Source organism: Salmo salar, chromosome ssa29, assembly GCF_905237065.1.
Source record: "Salmo salar chromosome ssa29, Ssal_v3.1, whole genome shotgun sequence".
NCBI lineage: Eukaryota > Metazoa > Chordata > Actinopteri > Salmoniformes > Salmonidae > Salmo > Salmo salar.
The window spans coordinates 30,572,949-30,596,849 of NC_059470.1; the positions used below are offsets into that span (position 1 = coordinate 30,572,949).

Consider the following 23,901-nt stretch of genomic DNA (forward strand, 5'->3'; position numbering starts at 1 on the left):
GTGTTTGTGTTTATATTATACTTTGTTTAGTGTGTTTACACTATACTGTGTTTAGTGTTTTTACACTATACTGTGTTTACACTATACTGTGTTTACATTATACTTTGTTTAGTGTGTTTACACTATACTGTGTTTACATTATACTTTGTTTAGTGTGTTTACACTATACTGTGTTTAGTGAAAACATCAGGACATCTATAGAACCTAATCAAGTTGGGTCGGGGTGTTCCTTTCCCAGAGGAAGAGAGAGAAAGAAAAAAAGAGAAGTAAAAAAGAGAGAGAGAAAGAAAGAATGAGAGAGATATAGTGATTGGAATGAATGAAATAAAGCGAGAGAGCGAGAGAGAGGAAGAGGACTTGAATAGACCTGCAGTACACAACAGACATTGAGCTCTGGGCTCTGGGCTCAACAATGTCTTATTGATGAAACTTTCACACTAAATCTTTCACAGTACAGTGCTGTTGTTCCTCTCGTCTAAACCCCATTACTCTTCTGTGTAAATGTAGCAATGGTCTACCCCAGGGAGCCATGTACAGAACACACACACACACACACACACACACACTTGCATGCATTCGCATGCACACACAAACGCACATACTCGCACACACGTAATGCATGCATGCACACACGCACACAAACACACTTGCATGTATACACAGGCTGACTCACTGTTTTTCTATTATATACAGCATATCTCAAATGAGTCGTGAGATTTGATAACCCAGAGAATGTGGGAGCACAAACAAAACCAACTACCTTTACAAAACGCTCCAAAACTAGAAAGTGATAGAAAGCAATAAAACTGTAACACCAAGCTAAGCATGTCTACACAAGGTACAAGATCTGGAAATAAGTCCAGAATCAGAACGCTTATCTTGTGAGGTCAAGGGACAACAGTTCTAGTCAGGTGTCTTTTACACTATTATGAAGCATTAGGTCACTCTTTACCATGCTGTTATGAAGAATTATGTCACTCTAATAATGCTGTTATGATGCATTATGTCACTCCTATGATACTGTTATGAAGCATTATAAGCTGTGTATGTCTTACCTTCTTGTAGAGGCTGCGTAGGTCTCTGTACTGCCACATACTGCTGAGCACCTGAGAGGCTGCCTTCACCACCTTGGCTGAGTGTCTGAGAGAGAGAGAAAGAGACAGAAAGATCGAGAGAGAGAGAGAGAGAGAGAGAGAGAGAGAGAGAGAGAGAGAGAGAGAGAGAGAGAGAGAGAGAGAGAGAGAGAGAGAAAGAAAGAGGGACATTTTAATTTGAATTGTGTGAGAACAGTATATACTGTATATGTTTCTCTATGAGCCTATATCTCATTTCAGGCATTATGCTTTAACTGAGAAACAGAGGGACACTCAGACAAGCTAATACTGTCCACATTAAGTCTTTATTTACTTTATTCGTTCTTAATGTCCCCTATTCCCCATATAGGCCTATGAGCCCTGGACAAAATACGGCATAGAGTGCCATTTAGGACGAACACTAACTTTAAGGTGAACACTGCAGAGACTGAAAATATGTTCAACATCAGGAGTCCCTCTGTCTGGTTCCATTATGGTTTTAAATGTGTTCAACATCAGGAGTCCCTCTGTCTGGTTCCATTATGGTTTTAAATGTGTTCAACATCAGGAGTCCCTCTGTCTGGTTCCATTATGGTTTTAAATGTTTTCAACATCAGGAGTCCCTCTGTCTGGTTCCATTATGGTTTTAAATGTGTTCAACATCAGGAGTCCCTCTGTCTGGTTCCATTATGGTTTTAAATGTCTTCAACATCAGGAGTCCCTCTGTCTGGTTCCATTATGGTTTTAAATGTGTTCAACATCAGGAGTCCCTCTGTCTGGTTCCATTATGGTTTTAAATGTGTTCAACATCAGGAGTCCCTCTGTCTGGTTCCATTATGGTTTTAAATGTGTTCAACATCAGGAGTCCCTCTGTCTGGTTCCATTATGGTTTTAAATGTCTTCAACATCAGGAGTCCCTCTGTCTGGTTCCATTATGGTTTTAAATGTGTTCAACATCAGGAGTCCCTCTGTCTGGTTCCATTATGGTTTTAAATGTGTTCAACATCAGGAGTCCCTCTGTCTGGTTCCATTATGGTTTTAAATGTTTTCAACATCAGGAGTCCCTCTGTCTGGTTCCATTATGGTTTTAAATGTGTTCAACATCAGGAGTCCCTCTGTCTGGTTCCATTATGGTTTTAAATGTGTTCAACATCAGGAGTCCCTCTGTCTGGTTCCATTATGGTTTTAAATGTCTTCAACATCAGGAGTCCCTCTGTCTGGTTCCATTATGGTTTTAAATGTGTTCAACATCAGGAGTCCCTCTGTCTGGTTCCATTATGGTTTTAAATGTGTTCAACATCAGGAGTCCCTCTGTCTGGTTCCATTATGGTTTTAAATGTTTTCAACATCAGGAGTCCCTCTGTCTGGTTCCATTATGGTTTTAAATGTCTTCAACATCAGGAGTCCCTCTGTCTGGTTCCATTATGGTTTTAAATGTGTTCAACATCAGGAGTCCCTCTGTCTGGTTCCATTATGGTTTTAAATGTGTTCAACATCAGGAGTCCCTCTGTCTGGTTCCATTATGGTTTTAAATGTGTTCAACATCAGGAGTCCCTCTGTCTGGTTCCATTATGGTTTTAAATGTGTTCAACATCAGGAGTCCCTCTGTCTGGTTCCATTATGGTTTTAAGAGGTGATTGCTCTTTAGAAGAAGCGCAATGTTCCTTAGCAGTTACTTTAAAACCAACGACCCCAGCATGCTAATGGCTGCCGCTAGCCACTTTAGAGAAAATTAGAAGAAAAAGTGGGTTTTTCATTTTGTAAGAGCAATGGGGAGACTTGAAGAGGGTGGTTATTGTACATTTGTGTTTCATTAGAAGTGTATAAATACAGCTCTTGTGAATGGGCAGAAACTAAATACAAGGCTACAGAAACCTCAACTTGGCGAGGCGCATGTGCGCACCGATAGGACGCATGGGGATTGAGTTGCTCCATTTTGTACCGACAAAACTGTAGTTACTGTATATGTAGAAGCCAGACAACAAAGTTGAAATTAAGCCTCTAAAATCGATAGATCAACAAATCCCCAAGCAACTTGGAGAGAGTGAGCGGTCAGTTATGTACAATAGCGAACCAATCATTTAATCAGACATTGCAACAAGAGCCCTACAAGCCATGGCTTCCTTCAGCAGAAAAGACAAGGAACAACTTGGAGATGCAAACGAGAGTAATGAACAGCTAAAGGATATCCAGGAAATCATAGCTAATATGCTCTCAATGCTCACCAAAACAAACAAATTGCTACAATCTGTTGTTAAAAAAGTAGATTAGCTCGAAAAGAAAGTACAATCTATTGTTTACGACATGCACATACAACGAACAAGACAACAAACTGTGCCTTCTGGAAACAAAGTTGCAAACTTTAGAAGATGAATTGGACCAGCAAGAAAATAGAATGAGATGAAACAACATGAGAATATTGTCCTTACCGGAAGACGAGGAAAAAGGGGACCTTTCCAGCTACGTGGTCAAACTGATATCAGAGGAACTTGAAGTGGGTATATCACCAGAGGATCTGGATCGATGCCATAGGATTGGCGTAAAACAGAAGAACGCTAAATACCCTTATATGGTAATCTTCCAGATGTGGAAGTATCAGACCAAAGTCAACATTCTGAAGGCACAGGGGGGAAAGGAGATCAAAATCCAAGGCCAGTCCATTCCATTCATCCAGGACCTTTCTGCTAGGCTGAGAAAAAAACCGCAAGCGATATATTCCAATCAGACAGTCACTGAATGAAAGAGGTATCAAATTCCAACTCTGCTTCCCGGCAGTGGTGTGGGTATGGAAGTGAAAACAAAGGATGGAATTCACAACCACCAAGCTACAAGAAACCTTCCCAGAAATCTTCCAAGTTGAAGGAGGGGAGCCCCCTGCTATGAGAAGAGGTCGATGTAGGAAATAACGATGAGCGCACTAGGCTATATACAGTGATACCTGAGACCAGCTTACCGTAAATTGAGTCAACATCCTTTCCTCCACCCCCAAATTCAGTCTATACTCTACTTTCCCCAAATAACTGTTGTTCAAGTAAGGATAGAAATAGCCAATGCCAATAGACTACATGGACACTGGAAATACAATTCAAAGGGGGAAATATTGCATGTATGCCAATAACTGTTCTATGGGTATGTGTGTGTGCGTGTGTGTGGGAATGTAGGTGTGTGTGTGTGTGTGTGTGTGTGTGTGTGTGTGTGTGTGTGTGTGTGTGTGTGTGTGTGTGTGTGTGTGTGTGTGTGTGTGTGTGTGTGTGTGTGTGTGTATATATGAATGGGAGTGTGAGGGAAGAGTGAGGGATGGTGAATATGAATATGTGTAGGAGGGTGAGAGAGAATGCGCGGTGGATGCCTTGAATGAGTAGGTGTGTCCAAACTTTCAACTGGTGCTGTATGTATTCATACTATGACTCTCATTTCATGGAATGCCCACTGCATTTTATCAGGTTCTTCAATGATAGATGGAACAGACAAGTTTAACTTTGATTGTATTGTATACAAGTAAAGACCAATAGAATCCAACTTATTACATTGACGGGCTTCATGATGGGAAAAAAGCATATGGTTCTTGAACACTTAGAGATTATCAGCAGATGTGGTTCCCTTGCAAGAGTTGAGAAAATTCTATATTGAATATTTAAAGAGAGCTGGGTTAGAGAGGCCTATGCTGCCACCTACTGTAGTAACAGCAGAAGTGTAGGCATCGTGATAAATAAGAATACACCCCTTTCCCTTATATCCCAGCACACAGACCAAGAAGGCCATTTTCTAATGTTGAATTGTACCTTACATGGGACAATTCAACATTGACTTCATTGTATATCCAACCAGGGGCAAATTTGGTGTTTGTAGTCAAATCCAGACTGGAACTATTATCGTTGCAGGAGACCTAAATCATATCCTCGATAAGATTGACAGAATTAGCAATAAAAAAGGCACATTTAAGGAACTTCCAAAGAGGCTTAAAATTTTAATTCCTACAAATAATATACCGGACACCTGGAGATTACTATTCCCAACTACAAAAGACTACTTTTTTTCTCAAAGCAAGAAAAGCTATTCAAGAATTGACTACGTTTTTATTTCCAAAAATGATCTAAACAATATACTGGGTTAACAATAAAGCCTTGCGTTCCAATTATTATTATAATTTTTTCGCTCTTGGCGGTAGGTGCACTTGATTGAGCAGCCCCGGGTAAAGCAAAGTTTTCCCATTTTGAACCATTTCATCTGTCTGGAAGAACCGCCTACCCTGCAGGCCCAGAGAGCAAATCAAGTCCACCTATAGGCCTACCACTGGCCAACCAGATAGCTCAGATCAAATCAAAGTTAATTTGTCACGTGCGCCGAATACAACAGGTGTAGAACTTATAGTGAAATGCTTACATACAAGCCCTAACCAACAGCACAATTTTTAAAGTAAAAAATAGGTATTAGGTAAACAATAGAAGTAAAGAAATAAAAATAAAAAACAGTAAAATGACAGTGAAAATAACAGTAGCGAGGCTATGTACAGGTGGTACCGGCACAGAGTCAATGTACGGGGGCACCGATTAGTCGGGCTAATTGAGGTAATATGTACATGTAGGTACAGTTAAAGTGACTATGCATAGATGATAAACAGAGAGTAGCAGCAGCATAAAAGAGGGGTTGGCGGGGGACGTGGATGGGGACATAATGCAAATAGTCCGGGTAGCCATTTGATTACATGTTCAGGAGTCTTATGGCTTGGGGGTAAAAGATGTTGAGAAGCCTTTTGGTCCTAGACTTGTCGCTCCGGTACCGCTTGCAATGCGGTAGCAGAGAGACAGTCTATGACTGGGGTGACTGGGGTCTTTGACAATTTTTAGGGCCTTCCTCTGACACCTCCTGGTGTAGAGGTCCTAGATGGCAGGCAGCTTAGCACCAGTGATGTACTGGGCCTTGCGGTCGGAGGCCGAGCAGTTGCCATACCAAGCAGTGATGCAACCAGTCAGGATGCTCTCGATGTTGCATCTGTAGAATCTTTTGAGGATCTGAGGACCCATGGCAAATCTTTTTAGTTTCCTGAGAGGGAATAGGTTTTGTCGTGCCCTCTTCACGACCGTCTTGGTGTGTTTGGACCATTCTATTTTGTTGGTGATGTGGACACCAAGGAAATTGCAGCTCTCAACCTGCTCTACTACAGCCCCGTCGATGAAAATGGGGGCGTGCTCGGTCCTCCTTTTCCTGTAGTCCACAATCATCTCCTTTGTCTTGATTACGTTGAGGGATAGGTTGTTATTCTGACAACACACGACCAGGTCTCTGACCTCCTCCCTATAGGCTGTCTCGTCGTTGTCGGTGATCAGGCCTACCGCTGTTGTGTCATCTGCAAACTTAATGATGGTGTTGGAGTTGTGCCTAGCCATGCAGTCGTGGGTGAACAGGGAGTACAGGAGGGGACTGAGCATGCACCCCTGAGGGGCTCCAGTGTTGATTACCTACCCTCACCACTTGGGGGAGGGCTGTCAGGAAGTCCAGGATCCAGTTGCAAAGGGAGGTTTTTAGTCCCAGGATCCTTAGCTTAGTGATGAGCTTTGAGGGCACTATGGTGTTGAACGCTGAGCTGTAGTCAGTGAATAGCATTCTCACGTAGTTGTTCCTTTTGTCCAAGTGGGAAAGGCAGTGTGGAGTGCAATAGAGATTGCATCATCTGTGGATCTGTTTGAGCGGTATGCAAATTGGAGTGGGTCTAGGATTTCTGGGATAACGGTATTAATGTGAGCCATTACCAGCCTTTCAAAGCACTTCATGGCTACGGACGTGAGTGCTACGCGTCTGTAGTCATTTAGGCAGGTTAGCTTTGTGTTCTTGGGCACAGGGACAATGGTGGTCTGCTTGAAGCATGTTGGTATTACAGACTCAATCAGGGACATGTTGAAAACGTCAGTGAAGACACCTGCCAATTGGTCAGCCCATGCCCGGAGCACACGTCCTGGTAATCTGTCTGTACCATCTGCCTTGTGAATGTTGACCTGTTTAAAGGTCTTACTAATGCCGGCTACGGAGAGCGTGATCACACAGTCGTCCGGAACAGCTGTTGCTCTCATGCATGCCTCAGTGTTGCTTGCCTCGATGCGAGCATAGAAGTGGTTTAGCTCATCTGGTAAGCTCGTGTCACTGGGCAGCTCGCGGCTGTGCTTTCCTTTGTAGTCTGTAATAGTTTTCAGGCCCAGCCACATCCGACGAGCATCAGAGCCGGTGTAATAGGATTCAATCTTAGTCCTGTATTGGCCCTTTGCCTGTTTGATGGTTCGTCGGAGGGAAAAGCAGGATTTTCTTATAAGCTTCCGGGTTAGAGTCCTGCACCTTGAAAGCAACATCTCTACCATTTAGTTCAGTGCGAATGTTGCCTGTAATCCATGGCTTCTGGTTGGGATATGTACGTACAGTCACTGTGGGGACGAAGTCCTCAATGCACTTATTGATAAAGCCAGTGACTGATGTGGTGTACTCTTCAATGCCATCGGAAGAATCCCGGAACATATTTCAGTGCGTGCTAGCAAAACAGTTGTGTAGTTTAGCATCTGCTTCATCTGACCACATTTTTATAGACCGAGTCACTGGTGCTTCCTGCTTTAATTTTTGCTTGTAATCAGGAGGATGGAATTATAGTCAGATTTGCCAAATGGAGGGCGAGGGAGAGCTTTGTACGCGTCTCTGTGGGTGGAGTAAAGGTGACCTAGAATTTTTTTCCTTCCGGTTGCACATTTAACATGCTGATAGAAATTAGGGTAAAACTGATTTAAGTTTCCCTGCATTAAAGTCCCCGGGCACTAGGAGCGCCGCCTCTGGGTGAGTGGTTTCCTGTTTACTTACTTCCTTATACAGCTGACTCAGTGCGGTCTTAGTGCCAGCGTCCGTCTGTGGTGGTAAATAAACAGCCCCCCCAAGAATTGATGAAAACTCTCTCATGAGAGTCATGAGATACTCTACTTTAGGCGAGCAAAATCTAGAGACTTCCTTAGATTTCGTTCATCAGCTGCACATATACACAGACTGCCTCCTCTCGTCTTACCAGAATGGGCTGTTCTATCTAACCGGTGCAGTGTATATCCCGCCAGCTGAATATTTTCCATGTTGTCAATCAGCCACAATTTGGTGAAACATAAGATACTACAGTTTTTGATGTCCCGTTGGTAGGATATTCGTGATCATGCGTCATCTAATTTATTGTCCAATGATTGTACGTTGGCAAGTAATATTGATGGTAAGGGCAGATTTCCCACTCGCTGTCGGCGGATCCTTACGAGGCACCCCGCCCTTCGTGACATGGATCATCTCTACAGGCTCCGGGCCATGGATCATCACTGGAGGCTTCTTTCGTGGAGTTGGAATAGGTCTCACCGGACTAGAGAACGTCATTGAGAGTTCTGGACTAGGGAACGTCACTGGAGGCCGGGTGCGCGGAGCAGGCACAGGGTATACTGGGCCGTGGAGGCACACTGGAGGTCTGGAGCTTATGGCTGGCACAACCCGTCCTGGCTGAATAACCTCCGTAGCCCGACAAGCACGAGGCGTTGTGACAGGTCGCATAGGTTTGTGTTGGCGAACTCGGGTTACCTTGCGTAGAGCTGGCGCAGGATAACCTGGACCGAGAAGACGCACTGGAGACCAGGAACGCTGAGCAGGCATACTCCTTCCTGGCTCAATGCCAACTCTAGCACGGCACCTGTGAGGAGCTTGCACCGAGCGCACCGGGTTGTAGCTGCGCACTGGCGTCACAGTCCGTATCTCAGCATAACATGGTGCTTGCTCGATCACTCACCCCCCACAGTAAGCACGGGGAGTTGGCTCAGGTCTCCAACCTGACTCTGCCAATCTCACCGTGTGCCCCCCCCCACATTCTTTTTTTGGGGGGGGGGCTGTCTCTCGCCCTTGCCTCGTTGTTGGTACAGCGCCTCATAATGACGCCGCTCCGCTTTAGCTGCCTCAATCTCCTCCCTCGGACAGCGATACTCCCCAGCCTGCCTCCAGGGTCCTTTTCCGTCCAGAATTTCCTCCCAGGTCCATTTCTGTTGCTCCTGGGCACGCTGCTTGGTCCTTTTGGTGTGGGTGATTCTGTCACGGCTGTCGAAAGGATCGGACCAAAGTGCAGCGTGGTTGTAGTTCCACATTTTATTAAATCCGTGAAACTTTGCAAAACATAAATAACTGAATTTACAAAACAACAAACCGTGATGCAGAGAGAAACAAACACTACTCAAAATATAATCACCCACAAAACCAGGAAGAAAACCCCCTACTTAAATATGATCTCCAATCAGAGGTAACGAGGAACAGCTGCCTCCATTTGGAGATCAACAACATAGAAATAGAAAAACTAGAACTTAAACATAGAAATAGAAAACATAGAAAAACACAAAACACCCCTGTCACGCCCTGACCTACTCTACCATAGAAAATCACAACTTACTATGCACAGGATGTGACATTGACTGTAATAAGAAGCCTCGAACACACAGCAAAGTTGATAATATGAGATTTGAAAACTTTTAAAACCATGACCAGTGAGAGACTCAACCAATTCAGCAAAGAGCTACTGTTTTTATGAGTAAGATAATGTTTATATAAACCATAAAATACATGTTCTCCTTACTTCCACTCACACTACAACCAGAACTGCAACTGCTATGAATGAGTATAGAAACGTGTTTCAATAAGCTTGCATTGTTATTATTAGAGGCTTGCATCTTTTTTAATATCGACAAATATATGACTTTCTCTGTTCATAGGATTAGAAACATGAATTGGTGCATGAGACAGAAATAATGCAGTGCGACTTGAGTTTCGCCATTAGCTGGAAGACTGTGTCCCCTTTTCCAGCGGAGAGAGGGACGGATAATAAATTATATTTTCTTTACTTTGTAAGGATTTTTTAAGGGCTTTTCTGAAATAGTGATTTCTCAGATACTCAGATTTGCCGAGTATGAGATTATCATTCCCCTAATGTAAGCCTTAGAACTGTGGTCACCAACCTTGTCTGAGTCAAGATCACTTTCTGAGTCAAAATGCAAACTGAGATCTTCCTCTCAGATTTTTTAAGATTACTTAAAAAACCTAAGCCTATGCAACATTATCCAATTAAAAACAGTTCTGTAGCAATGAAGTTTGTGCAGTAGGCTATAGGCCCAATACATTTTTATTATTAGTTTACTGATCTGCTTGAATTTCCCTGCCAATGTTGTTCTACTCAGACCATTTTGAAATTATGTTTCAAAATTTTAGATATATGATCACACTGGTAATATATAATTTGTTGTATTACTTGTGAGGCACAGTTGAGTGAGCATAATAATGTTGTTTATTAAACTGGACTGATGGCTTTCATCTGATGGTCAGTGTGAGTGGAGGGAGGGAACAGTGGTGAGGCTGTCTCTCACCCGACTCACTGTCCCTCTGCTGAGAAAAGGGGACACAGTCTTCCAGCTAATGGCGAAACTCAAGTCCATGGTCTGAAATATACATATAGCTGGGACCCTTTGGATGACAAATCCGAGGAAGATTTTCAAAAAGTTAGTGAATATTTAATCGTTATATGTGAATGTATATTTCAGACCATGGACCACTGGGAGAGACAGGGAGTCCCTCCAGCGCCTCCACCAGCACAACAGGGGTTCCCACTACTCGTCCCTCCTGTACCCAGTCCCAGTGGGATGCGTCTCGCCCTTCCTGGGGAGTATGATGGGACGGCAGCATGGTGCCAAGGTTTCCTGCTACAGCTGGACCTATACCTGGGCACCGTTTACCCGGCTCCCTCGGGAAGGGAGTTCACCCGTCGCTTCCGGGCAGGCTTCAACCACTGCCCGAGGGTGGAGCGGCGGGTGAACGTCTTTTCCACCTGAGGCAGGGGACGAGGAGCGGCCAGTAGTTCGCCCTGGAATTTCGGACCCTGGCCGCAGGAGCGGGATGAAACGACAGGGCCCTTATCGACCACTACCGCTGCAGCCTGCGCGAGGATGTCCGTCGGGAGTTGGCCTGCAGGGATACCACCCTCACCTTCGACCAGCTGGTGGACCTGTCCATTCGGTTGGATAACCTGCTGGTCATCCGCGGACGTCCAGAGAGGGCTCTGTCGATTCCCTCTCCCAGCACCACCGCTCCGGTGCTTATGGACCTGGGAGGTGCTGCGCTCAGGGAGGCCGGAGGAGGGGGTTTCACGTGTACCATCTGTGGCCGCAGAGGTCACACTGCTGTTCGGTGCCGGGTTGCTTCCTCTAGGGGACGAGGCAGCAGGCAGGGCACTCTGGCATCGCCCCATGTGAGCATGCACCACTCTCATCCAGAGCCCTCTGTTGTACACCTGTTTGTGCATGTTTAATTTCCTGAGTTTTCCCCGAATTCCCAGCATAAGGCGCTCGTCAATTCAGGCACGGCTGGGAATTTTATCGACAGAGCATTTGCCCATAGGTTAGGGATCCCTATTGTTCCAGTGGTTAGGCCTTTCCCAGTTCACTCTCTGGGCAGTCGACCATTAGGGTCCGGGTTAATTAGGCAAGCTACCATACCCCTTGGCATGGTGACGCAGGGGGGTCACGAGGAGAGAATCAGTCTCTTCCTCATTGACTCTCCTGCATTTCCCATGGTGGTAGGCCTTCCCTGGTTAGCTCGTCATGACCCCACCATTTCATGGCAACAGAGGGCGCTCACGGGGTGGTCGCGAGAGTGCTCAGGGAGGTGTGTAGGGGTTTCCGTTGGTGCTACTACAGTGGAAAGTCTAGACCAGGTCTCCACCGTGCTCATTCCCCCCGAATATGCCGATTTGGCTCTCTCCTTCTCCAAAAAGAAGGCGACTCAATTACCACCCCATCGACGGGGGGATTGTGCGATAAATCTCCTGGTAGACGCTGCACTTCCCAGGTGTCACATGTATCCCGTCACAGGCGGAGACGGCTGCTATGGAAACATATGTCTCCGAATCCCTGAGTCAGGGGTACATTCGGTCCTCCACTTCACCCGCCTCCTCAAGTTTTTTTTGTGAAGGAGGAGGGAGGTCTGTGCTCGTGTATTGACTACCGAGGCCTAAATCAGATCACGGTGAGGTACAGTTACCCGCTACCTCTTATCGCCACGGAAATGGAGTAAATGCACGGGGCGCGCTTCTTCACCCAACTAGATCTCAGGAGCACTTACAACCTGGTGCGTATCAGGGAGGGAGACGAGTGGAAGACGGCGTTCAGTACGACCTCAGGGCATTATGAGTACCTCGTCATGCCGTACGGGTTGATGAATGCTCCATCAGTCTTCCAAGATTTGTAGATGAGATTTTCAGGGACCTGCACGGGCAGGGTGTAGTGGTGTATATTGATGACATTCTGATATACTCCGCTATACGCGCCGAGCATGTGTCCCTGGTGCACATGGTGCTTGGTCGTCTGTTGGAGCATGACCTGTACCTCAAGGCTGAGAAATGCCTGTTCTTCCAACAGTCCATCTCCTTCCTAGGGTACCACATTTCCACATCAGGGGTGGAGATGGAGAGTGACCGCATTTCAGCTGTGCGTAATTTGCCAACTCCCACCACGGTAAAGGAGGTGCAGCGGTTTCTAGGGTTTGCCAATTACTACAGGACGTTTATCCGGGGTTTTGGTGAGGTAGCAGCTCCTATTACCTCACTGCTGAAGGGGGGACCGGTACGTTTGCAGTGGTCGGCTGAGGCGGACAGGGCTTTTGGTTACCTGAGGGCTCTGTTTACCTCGGCTCCCATGCTGGCCCATCCGGATCCCTCTTTGGTGTTCATAGCGGAGGTGGATGCGTCCGAGGCTGGGATAGGAGCCGTGCACTCTCAGCGCTCGGTACGCCACCAAAGCTCCGCCAGCAAAACTATGACGTGGGGGACCGGGAGCTGTTGGCTGTCGTCAAGGCTCTGAAGACGTGGAGACATTGACTTGAGGGGGCTAAACACCCTTTTCTCATCTGGACTGACCACCGCAATCTGGAGTACATCCGGGCAGCGAGGCCATGTTTTTCAACCGTTTTGTTTTCACACGTTCTTACAGACCAGGTTCCCAGACCATGAAGGCAGACGCACTGTCCCGGATGTATGACACAGAGGTGTGGCCCATGGATCCCACCCCCATACTCCCGGCCTCCTGCCTGGTAGCACCGGTAGTGTGGGAGCTGGACGCGGACATTGAGCAGGTGTTACGTGCAGAGCCCGCTCCCCTCCAGTGTCCCGCTGGGTGTCTGTACGTTCCGTCTGCTGTCCGTGATCGCCTGATCTATGGGCCCACACGTCACCTTCCTCTGGTCATCCAAGCATCGGTCGGACGGTGCGATGTCTGAGTGGGAAGTACTGGTGGCCCACTTTGGCCAAGGACGTGAGGGTTTATATTTCCTCTTGTTCGGTGTGTGCTCAGTGTAAGGCTCCTAGGCACCTTCCCAGAGGTAAGCTACACCCCTTACCCATTACACAATGGACATGGTCGCACCTGTCGATCGATTTCCTGACCGATCTCCCCCCCTTCACAGGGAAACACCACGATCCTGGCATCTCCTTCCTTTTCCCAGTCTCCCTACGCCCCTACAGAACGCGGAGGCCTTGTTTATGCACGTCTTCCGGCAGTATGGGGTGCCTGAGGATATAGTGTCTGATCGGGGTCCCCAGTTCACTTCGAGGGTCTGGAGGGCGTTCATGGAACGTCTGGGGGTCTCGATCAGCCTTACCTCGGGTTTTCACCAGAAAGCCCGAGGTTTCTGCGCTGCACCAGAAAGCCAGCGCAGACCGTCACCGCAGTGAGGCCCCGGTGTTCGCACCGGGGGACCGGGTCTGGCTCTCGACCCGAAACCTGCCCCTTCGCCTGCCCTGCCGAAAGCTGGGTCCGCGATTTGTGGGGCCATTTAAAGTCCTGAGGAGACTGAACGAGGTGAGTTACAGGTTACAGCTTCCCCCCAATTACCGAATTAACCCCTCGTTCCATGTGTCTCTCCTCAGGCCGGTGGTGGCTGGCCCACTCCAGGAGTCTGAGGTGCCGGAGGTTCCTCTGCCCCCTCTGGACATCAAGGGGGCCCCGGCGTTCTCCGTTCGATCCATACTGGATTTGAGGTGTCGGGCGAGGGGCCTTCAGTACCTCGTGGACTGGGAGGGGTATGGTCTGGAGGAGAGATGCTGGGTTCCGGTGGAGGACGTGTTGGACCCTTCAATGCTGCGGCAGTTCCAGCGTCTCCGTCTGGATGTTCCTGCACCTCGCCCTCCGGGTCGTCCCCGAGGCCGGTGTCGAGGCGCTCTGCTGGAGCCGCGCGTCAAGGGGGGGTACTGTCACGACTTCCACCGAAGTCGGTTCCTCTCCTTGTTCGGGCGGCATTCGGCGGTCGGCGTCACCGGTCTTCTAGCCATCGTCGATCCACTTGTCATTTTCCATTTGTTTTGTCTTGTTTTCCTACACACCTGGTTCTCATTTCCCTCATTAAGTGTTGTGTATTTAACCCTCTGTTCCCCCCTTGTCTTTGTTGTAAGTGCTTGTGCACATGTTTACTGGTGCGTGTCGGGTTTTGTACCCATGTTGGTTATTTCTTTATGCCGTTGGTTTTGAAATTAAACTGCTCCGGCTATTACCTAGTTCTGCCCTCCTGCGTATGACTTCACTGCCACCAGTTACGCACCCCTTACAGGAATATGGGTGTGCAGTGAGACATTCGATGGGTTGGGCACCTTTCTAGTCAATCATCTTGAAAAAAACGTATTCTTAAAAACTGAATATCAACCAATCCTCCATCGTTAACACAATGGAAAGGTCAAATGCTTTATTATCTAAACCTTGAAAGTGCATGGGCGACAGAGATAGCCTCAAACTGCACCATTTTGTTTATGTGGCAGAGTGTGATACGGTCTCTGGAGATGGGGGTGTGAGCAGGTGGGTCCGGGCAGGAGTGATGTTGAGGATGTTTGTGTGCGTCTGTATGTTGTCATTTGTATGTGTATGTTTTGTAAAATACCGGATGCATATTGTTATACTGAATAAATTAGTCATGAATAGAAGTGTGATGCCTGAAGTAATCATTGCTTGTATAGGTCAAAGCATGGCTAAACTGAACATATAACTATAATTGTATTTTTATTCTATGCCAGTCATGTCCTGCTGGGGATGGACACAGTTCCTAACCACAGAAGATTAGTGAGGGACTATTGGGTGGAATGAAAACATGAGTCTGTATCAACGTCTACACAGAGCAACATCACTCACCGTTACGTTACACTAACATGCTACCCAGAACGGACTGCAGTGAACTCCATAGTGATACATCAACACACAAACCCTACGCAATGATCTTCCTGACAACGGTTTGGTGTCATAGAAACCGTGACCTTCTGGTTGCCAAGGCTGATTAGAAAACCCTGCTCAGTCTCCCATAGCGACAGGGGTTCTATTCTGGTAGCGTCAGTGCTATGTTCTGTCAGTACGCTCCGCTGAGCTCATAGACTCACAGAGTCATGAAAGACTGTTTTCACCATGTAACTAACTTCCTGTTTCTAGTCACTGGGGAAAAAGCTTGAAGAGTTAGACCCTAACCACAGTCATCCTAGGATCATCCTGCAATGCGTGTGTGTGTAGTTTCCTTACTTGTCTCCTTTGCTACGAGCGATGCCGATGAGTTTCTCTATCCCGCCGGCGTCTCTCAGTGCTTTGGCGTTCTCCATGTTCTTAGTGATGACCTCATGCAGAGCGCAGCAGATAGCCGTTACCGTATCGTCTGACATGGTCTTACTGGGTGCTAGTGGACCCCCGGGACCGCCGCTAGTCCCAACGCTGCCCCCAGTACTGCTATTGCTGCTGCCCGGTAACCGGTGGACAAGGTCACGCATGGCGTATTTACCTGTGAGGAGAGGGGAACAAAAGAGATATTGCTTGGGTTAGAATTCTGAATGTGCGTGTGTGCGTGTGCGTGTGCGTGTGCGTGTGTGTGTGTGCGCGCGCGTCAGGAAAGTAACAATCCTCATTGGTTACAGCCACTAACCTGGGCACACATGTATGCCAGTCGCCATGGGTTTTTCAATCCAGCCCTCTGCCCTATGAGTCAGCTTCCCTATATCTCCCCCGTCTTTCCAACACTTAACTATCTCTTAAATAAAGCTAAACAATTACGAAAGAAGTGGGACTGCCCCACTCCTTAATTTCTTTTATTTAAAGACAATCCTTATTGATTCAAAAACATCAATCTCCATTTTCCCCTCCTCATCTCCTGTCTTTGAAGGAAATACAGCTCCATTCACCAGTATCATCCTCTAACAATCAAACCTTACAGAGCAGTACATACTTCCTCACTGATTGTTTGAGAACATTTCTGACACTGCATTCAAGGACAAAAATCGTTCTAAATCCTCAAGCCTGTCTGTCCTCAGTCTCTCTCAGCGTGGCCTGTCTGTCCTCAGTCTCTCTCAGCGTGGCCTGTCTGTCCTCAGTCTCTCTCAGCGTGGCCTGTCTGTCCTCAGTCTCTCTCAGCGTGGCCTGTCTGTCCTCAGTCTCTCTCAGCGTGGCCTGTCTGTCCTCAGTCTCTCTCAGCGTGGCCTGTCTCTCCTCAGTCTCTCTCAGCGTGGCCTGTCTGTCCTCAGTCTCTCTCAGCGTGGCCTGTCTGTCCTCAGTCTCTCTCCTCATGGTCTATCTGTCCTCAGTCTCTCTCAGCGTGGCCTGTCTGTCCTCAGTCTTTCTCAGCATGGCCTGTCTGTCCTCAGTCGGTCTGTCCTCAGTCTGTCTGTGGAGCAGCTCTGTGCTGAAGTCAATACACTCTGACTCATCTGGTATTTGGAAGAAAAGATTGACGTGGATGAGAGGAAATGAAGGGAAGAATCTGACATTAACAGAAAAGAGAGTAGTCAGAATGAGAGGAAAACCTGAGTAAAAGCCAGATAGAGGGAAGGATGGAAGGAGGGAGGAAAGGACGGAGGGAACAATAAGTCTTCGCTACACATTAGCCTACACCCTCTTTGGGAGTCATTCCTGCTCAATTGGCGACACGTTATCATTTCACAAAATGTCAACATTGACACACATCTAAGAGGCGGACATCTTTGACTGATGATGACTCTGAATGATTAACATGACACACTGGTGAAGAGCTGCTCTATCAGATTGAATAATTTTCTTTACTGAAATTGTCAATGTTCCATGTGAGTGGATGGTTACCTACACAGGAACATGGAAGTCAATAGGTTCATTGAAGATGGAGCAATTGAGACAGCTGTCAATGTCTCACTGGTGGACTAGAACCAAGAGAATATAATGTATCTCTCATCAGGACAGGACTAGAACCCAGAGAATATAATGTATCTCTCATCAGGACAGGACTGGAACCCAGAGAATATACCTTATCTCTCATCAGGACAGGACTGGAACCCAGAGAATATACCTTATCTCTCATCAGGACAGGACTAGAACCCAGAGAATATAATGTATCTCTCATCAGGACAGGACTGGAACCCAGAGAATATAATGTATCTCTCATCAGGACAGGACTGGAACCCAGAGAATATACCTTATCTCTCATCAGGACAGGACTAGAACCCAGAGAATATACCTTATCTCTCATCAGGACAGGACTAGAACCCAGAGAATATAATGTATCTCTCATCTCATCAGGACAGGACTAGAACCCAGAGAATATAATGTATCTCTCATCAGGACAGGACTAGAACCCAGAGAATATAATGTATCTCTCATCAGGACAGGACTAGAACCCAGAGAATATACTGTATCTCTCATCAGGACAGGACTAGAACCCAGAGAATATACTGTATCTCTCAGTAGGACAGGACTAGAACCCAGTTAATATACTGTGTCTCTCAGTAGGACAGGACTAGAACCCAGAGAATATACTGTATCTCTCATCAGGACAGGACTAGAACCCAGAGAATATACTGTATCTCTCAGTAGGACAGGACTAGAACCCAGTTAATATACTGTGTCTCTCAGTAGGACAGGACTAGAACCCAGAGAATATACTGTATCTCTCAGCAGGACAGGACTAGAACCCAGATAATATACCTTATCTCTCACCAGGACAGGACTAGAACCCAGATAATATACTGTATCTCTCATCAGGACAGGACTAGAACCCAGAGAATATACTGTATCTCTCATCAGGACAGGACTAGAACCCAGAGAATATAATGTATCTCTCAGCAGGACAGGACTAGAACCCAGATAATATACCTTATCTCTCACCAGGACAGGACTAGAACCCAGATAATATAACGTTGATTTTCACACATGGTTATCATTGCAATTCACAACGACCATCGTCCCACTGCTGCCAACTCCTCTCTCTGTCCTTAACGTTCTGTATGGATAATAGTAATACATTGTAATCTGGGATGGTGAAATTCCTGCTGTGTCATTCAAATGGGTTAAAAACCCTCAACACGCCCCAATCATTCCCAACATGAAGGAATACACACACACACACACACACACACACACACACACACACACACACACACACACACACACACACACACACACACACACACACACACACACACACACACACACACACACACACACACACACACACACACAGAGAGAGACACAAACACAGAGAGAGAGACACACACACACTCACACACAGTAGTTTCCTAAGCATTATTATTATTAGCAACCAGTGGTCAGTTAATTGGTGAAGTGTTATCTTGTCCTGACAGGCTATAGAGAACGAGAGAGAGAAACTGAATGGACTATCTTCACTGAGAAGACAATACTAAGATCAACTAAAGCTCTTTATCCTGGGGGAGCCAGAGATCCCCATTAGTTGTTATGGATCCCCATTAGCTGCTGCCTTTTCCTTGGGTCCAGCAAAATTAAGGCAGTTTATTCAATATTGGTGAACCTGTCTCCTCCCCTTCATCTACACTGATTGAAGTGGATTTAACAATTGACATCAATAAGGAATCACAGCTTTCACCTGGATTCACCTGGTCCGTCTATGTCATAGAAAGAGCTGTTTTTTTAAAATGTTTTGTACAGTCAGTGTATACTGGAAATAATATGAAATATTTGAAATGATTTAAAACATATCGTGCCGTCAATTTTGATACTAAGTGCATTAATTCCATTAACTGGGAAACATTGAAATCCAATTCTATTCAATTCCAAGGTTTAAATGCTTTTACAATTCCAATTCAATTCCAATTCCATAACTTGAAGATTGTTGAAATTTGAATTCAATTCAATGTAAATTCTCCACTTCAAGAAGTTCACTGGTTCTCTCTCTGATGGTGAAACGAAGTAGCTGAACCAGTGAGGATACCGTTATAAAGCCAAACACAATGCTGTGGTAGAATGACATATAAGGAATACATCATCATGTCATCAGATGACATAAGAGCCAGAGTCATTCATTAGTAATCCTATCAAAGACCAGAACAGAGACAGGAGATGTTTGACTCCCAATGGTCCACGTCTGCAGCTGTAACAGCCTGAAACCTCCTGCTGGGTTCACAAGGTACCGAGTCGCAGAGATCCTCAAACTAGCTGTCTCATCAGAAATCTCCTCAGAGGGACATGAGGGACAGTGGGATAAGAGAGAGAGATACATGTATTACACTGACACTAAAACGAGCTCCTGTTGGGCATTAGCAAAACAATAAATATCCCTGTGTGTGTGTGTGTGTGTGTGTGTGTGTGTGTGTGTGTGTGTGTGTGTGTGTGTGTGTGTGTGTGTGTGTGTGTGTGTGTGTGTGTGTGTGTGTGTGTGTGTGTGTGTGTTCATGCGTATGACTGCAGGGATGGCTTTCGATAATCAGGACATGTAACAGTATGATGAAATGAATAAAATCTGAAATGACTTAATTCAACTGCTGCTGCTTCACTCTGCAGACTCAACCAAGATTACATCTAACAGTCAGTGTTGAAAGCACACCTGGTAATCGCAAGTGCACACACACACACACACACACACACACACACACACACACACACACACAAATGCCACAGTGGTTAGACACATTTCTCTAGTCTCTGATTACATCCTGTCTCCTGACTCCAACAGAAGAAAATACTTAATCAAGTCAATAATGAGTGATTTTATTTAAAGTATGGCAATTATACTCAACAATTAGTGTGTGTGTATATGTGTCTGTGCTTGTATGTGTGTCTCTGTGTGTGTGTGTGTCTCTGTGTGTGTGTGTGTCTCTGTGTGTGTGTGTGTTTTGATTGTTTACTGACAGAAAATAGAGTGTTATTGAAAGGAAATTGACTGTAATTGCCCCAGTGGAATCTCTATGCATAATACATAAACAGTTTCTCTGTTAGCTGAAGACCTTTACTTCACCTGAGCAATCATGATCATCAATGATAACTTTAACAAAGTAAGGAAGGGAGGAAGGAGATAGAGCGGGAGAGGGGGAAAGGGGAGAAGAGAGAGTGCAGAGAGGGGAAAGACTACAAGAAGGAAGGAAGGAAGCCTTTTCACACAACTCACACAGGGCCTTGGACTTTCCTTGCCAATGGCTGAACCTGGGTGTCGCTTTAGGGACATCTCCTGAGTGGCGCAGTGGTCTAAGGCCCTGCATCTCAGTGCAAGAAGCATCACTACTGTTCCTGGTTCAAATCCAGGCTGTATCATATCTGGCTGTGATTGGGAGTCCCATAGGGTGGCGCACAATTGGCCCAGCGTTGTCTGGGGTAGGCCGTCATTGTAAATAAGAATTTGTTCTTAACTGACTTGCCTAGTTAAATAATAAAAAGTAGAACTACTAATAAAGTGTTGTATGCCACAGGGGGCACCAGATCACAAGCAATCAGGTAACTCAACTCAATATAGGACCCAGCAATAGGGCACCTAATGATATTTAAATATAGCCTCATACAGTTCAGAATGAAGCTATTATGAATGATGTCAGTGCCTCAGGTATGCAAATGTCACTCTGTGAAAGATGACCATTGGCCAGCTAAATAAATCACCCAACCGTCCATGGACGGGAATGTGGGAAATTCTCCTTTTTTTAAGAGAAACGGACATTGAAAAAAAAGAAAAGCCTTCAGACAAATATTTTTTTTTAAAAGCTGTTTCAAAGAGGTTATAAAATGAAGGTAAATTGGAAAGGGCCACGTTGCTACTCTACCTATTAGAGATAGTAGTTTCAGTGAATGCAGGATTTCACACCTGTAACATCTTGCTCTCTGAGGCTAGCTTTGATGTGGCTGGGTGACAGAAGAGAGAAGCACACTCACAAGCACATGTACGCACGCACGCGCACGCACGCATTAAAGACACAGGGGGATGCATGGAGGAAAGATCCACTAGATCACACATTAAATACACAGGGGGGTGCATGGAGGAAAGATCCACTAGATCACACATTAAATACACAGGGGGATGCATGGAGGAAAGATCCACTAGATCACACATTAAATACACAGGGGGGTGCATGGAGGAAAGATCCACTAGATCACACATTAAATACACAGGGGGGTGCATGGAGGAAAGATCCACTAGATCACACATTAAATACACAGGGGGGTGCATGGAGGAAAGATCCACTAGATCACACATTAAATACACAGGGGGATGCATGGAGGAAAGATCCACTAGATCACACATGAAAGACACAGGGGGATGCATGGAGGAAAGATCCACTAGATCACACATGAAAGACACAGGGGGATGCATGGAGGAAAGATCCACTAGATCACACATGAAAGACACAGGGGGATGCATGGAGGAAGGATCCACTAGATCACACATGAAAGACACAGGGGGTTGCATGGAGGAAGGATCCACTAGATCACACATTAAAGACACAGGGGGATGCATGGAGGACAGATCCACCGGATCAAAATATGTGTTTGAAATAATAGTGAATAAAAACGTGTGATTTAAAAATGAAATTTCTGAGAAGAGCCATCTTTTTCCTTTTTTCTGGAATACCTGTCTGGAAAAGTGATGTTGTTGTTAGTGGTCATAGAACGAGGGTCAGCTGCTCAGAATATTCCAGATGACTTCACCAGTACTAATGCCTACCTCTGACAGAATATACCTGAATACATTTTAAAAGTTGTAAGTAAACATGGTTGACCACTCTCGTTAATGTAAACCGTCTCTGGCACCTCCATAAGTACGTACACCTTACAATGATCATTTATATACTCACCGTCTCATCCTGTACACAAGACTGTTAACAGCCCTTCAAGCTGATAGGAGAGAGGAAGCAGACAGGACTGCCAGAAAGGAAATGTAGCAGGTAAATTGAATGTGACGTACACTTACACACATGACTAATTCCATAGAGAGAAGAACAGGAGTAAACAACTGAGTGTATGGTTAAAGCTACCAGATGATTACACTTTTTACCCCAGAGTTACTTTCTCTTTGGTACACCTTGGTATTTTGGGATGGAGGGAGAGAAGGAGATGACTGAGGGTGAGAGAGCAAAAAGAGAGACAGCCCTTTTACAGAGAACATATTGGTATTTTCCCACTATACATCACCCTGCTAGAGCTAGATGGCATGTCTCTTTGGCATACACATGCCCATCTCACGCGTCAAATTACCCACTATAAGTCAATTGAAGCAAGCGACGTTGCTGACAGTTATTGTAACGCCAAAACGTGATTCATTCACCACACAACCAGTCAGGTGAATAGGACAGGAAGACGTTAAAACATGACAGATAAGTTGAATAATGTTGTGTGACAATGAACATATGACATAGGACTGAATAAACACTGTTTCAGCTGTATCACCTCTCTCCTTCTCTCTCTTTCTCTCTCTTTCTCTCTCTTTCGCTCTCCTCTCGCCTTCTCTCTCTGTTTCTCTCTCCTTCTCTCTCTTTCTCTCTCTCTCTCTCTCTCTCTCGCCTTCTCTCTCTGTTTCTCTCTCCTTCTCTCTCTTTCTCTCTCTTTCTCTCTCTTTCTCTCTCCTCTCGCCTTCTCTCTGTTTCTCTCTCCTTCTCTACGTTTCTCTCTCATTCTCTCTCTTTCTCTCTCATTCTCTTTTTCTCTCTCCTTCTCTCTCTCCTCTCCTTCTCTGTGTTTCTCTCTCATTCTCTCTCTTTCTCATTCTCTCTTTCTCTCTCCTGCTCTCTTTCTCTCTCCTGCTCTCTCCTTCTCTGTGTTTTTCTCTCCTTCTCTCTCTTTCTCTCTGTGCCCCTCTCCTTCCTTCCCTCTTTTTCTCTCTCTCTTCTTATCCTCTCTTACTTTCCTCTCTTCAACATCCTTCCTGACAATGATAAGAGAGGACAGTACTCCCATGGCTGTGAGAATAAAAATGTATTTGTCTGGACCAAACAGTGTTAATCTAAAAATCGCTACTGCTCTATCAATGCTTAACCACAACAACAACACCACAACACTGCAATTCCCAATGACACACCCAATTAGTGCGGATAACACCAAAGACTTAACCACAACTCAGAAGTTAGTGGGGAAAAGGAGATATTCTGCAGGTAACGCTCCTAGGTAGAATAAACACAATGGTGCTTGACAATGACGAGGAGAACCAAAAACTGTCTTAGACACATTCAGCTTGATAGATGGTTAGAATGGCTTCTATACAGTACATAGGTATTCTATACAGTACATTGGTATTCTATACAGTACATATATATTCTATACAGTACATAGGTATTCTATACAATACATAGGTATTCTATTCAGTACATAGGTATTCTATACAGTACATAGGTATTCTATACAGTACATAGTTATTCTATACAGTACATAGGTATTCTATACAGTACATAGGTATTCTATACATAGTTATTCTATACAGTACATAGGTATTCTATACAATACATAGGTATTCTATTCAGTACATAGGTATTATATACAGTACACAGATATTCTATACCATACATAGGTATTCTATACAGTGCATA

At 45.5% G+C, this 23,901-nt stretch overlaps 1 protein-coding gene across 3 annotated transcripts in view; it reads right to left on the minus strand.

Moving 5' to 3' along the window:
- The window catches only part of LOC106590590 (catenin delta-2), a 595,078-nt gene that overhangs the window by 92,481 nt on the left and 478,696 nt on the right, over positions 1-23,901 (minus strand). For all 3 annotated transcript variants that reach the window (XM_045710618.1, XM_045710617.1, XM_045710619.1), the window contains 2 exons: positions 15,653-15,905; positions 1,056-1,140 (listed from right to left, as the gene is read on the minus strand). In XM_045710618.1, coding sequence (XP_045566574.1) covers positions 1,056-1,140; positions 15,653-15,905 — 338 coding nt within the window. The remainder of the gene's footprint in view (positions 1-1,055; positions 1,141-15,652; positions 15,906-23,901) is intronic.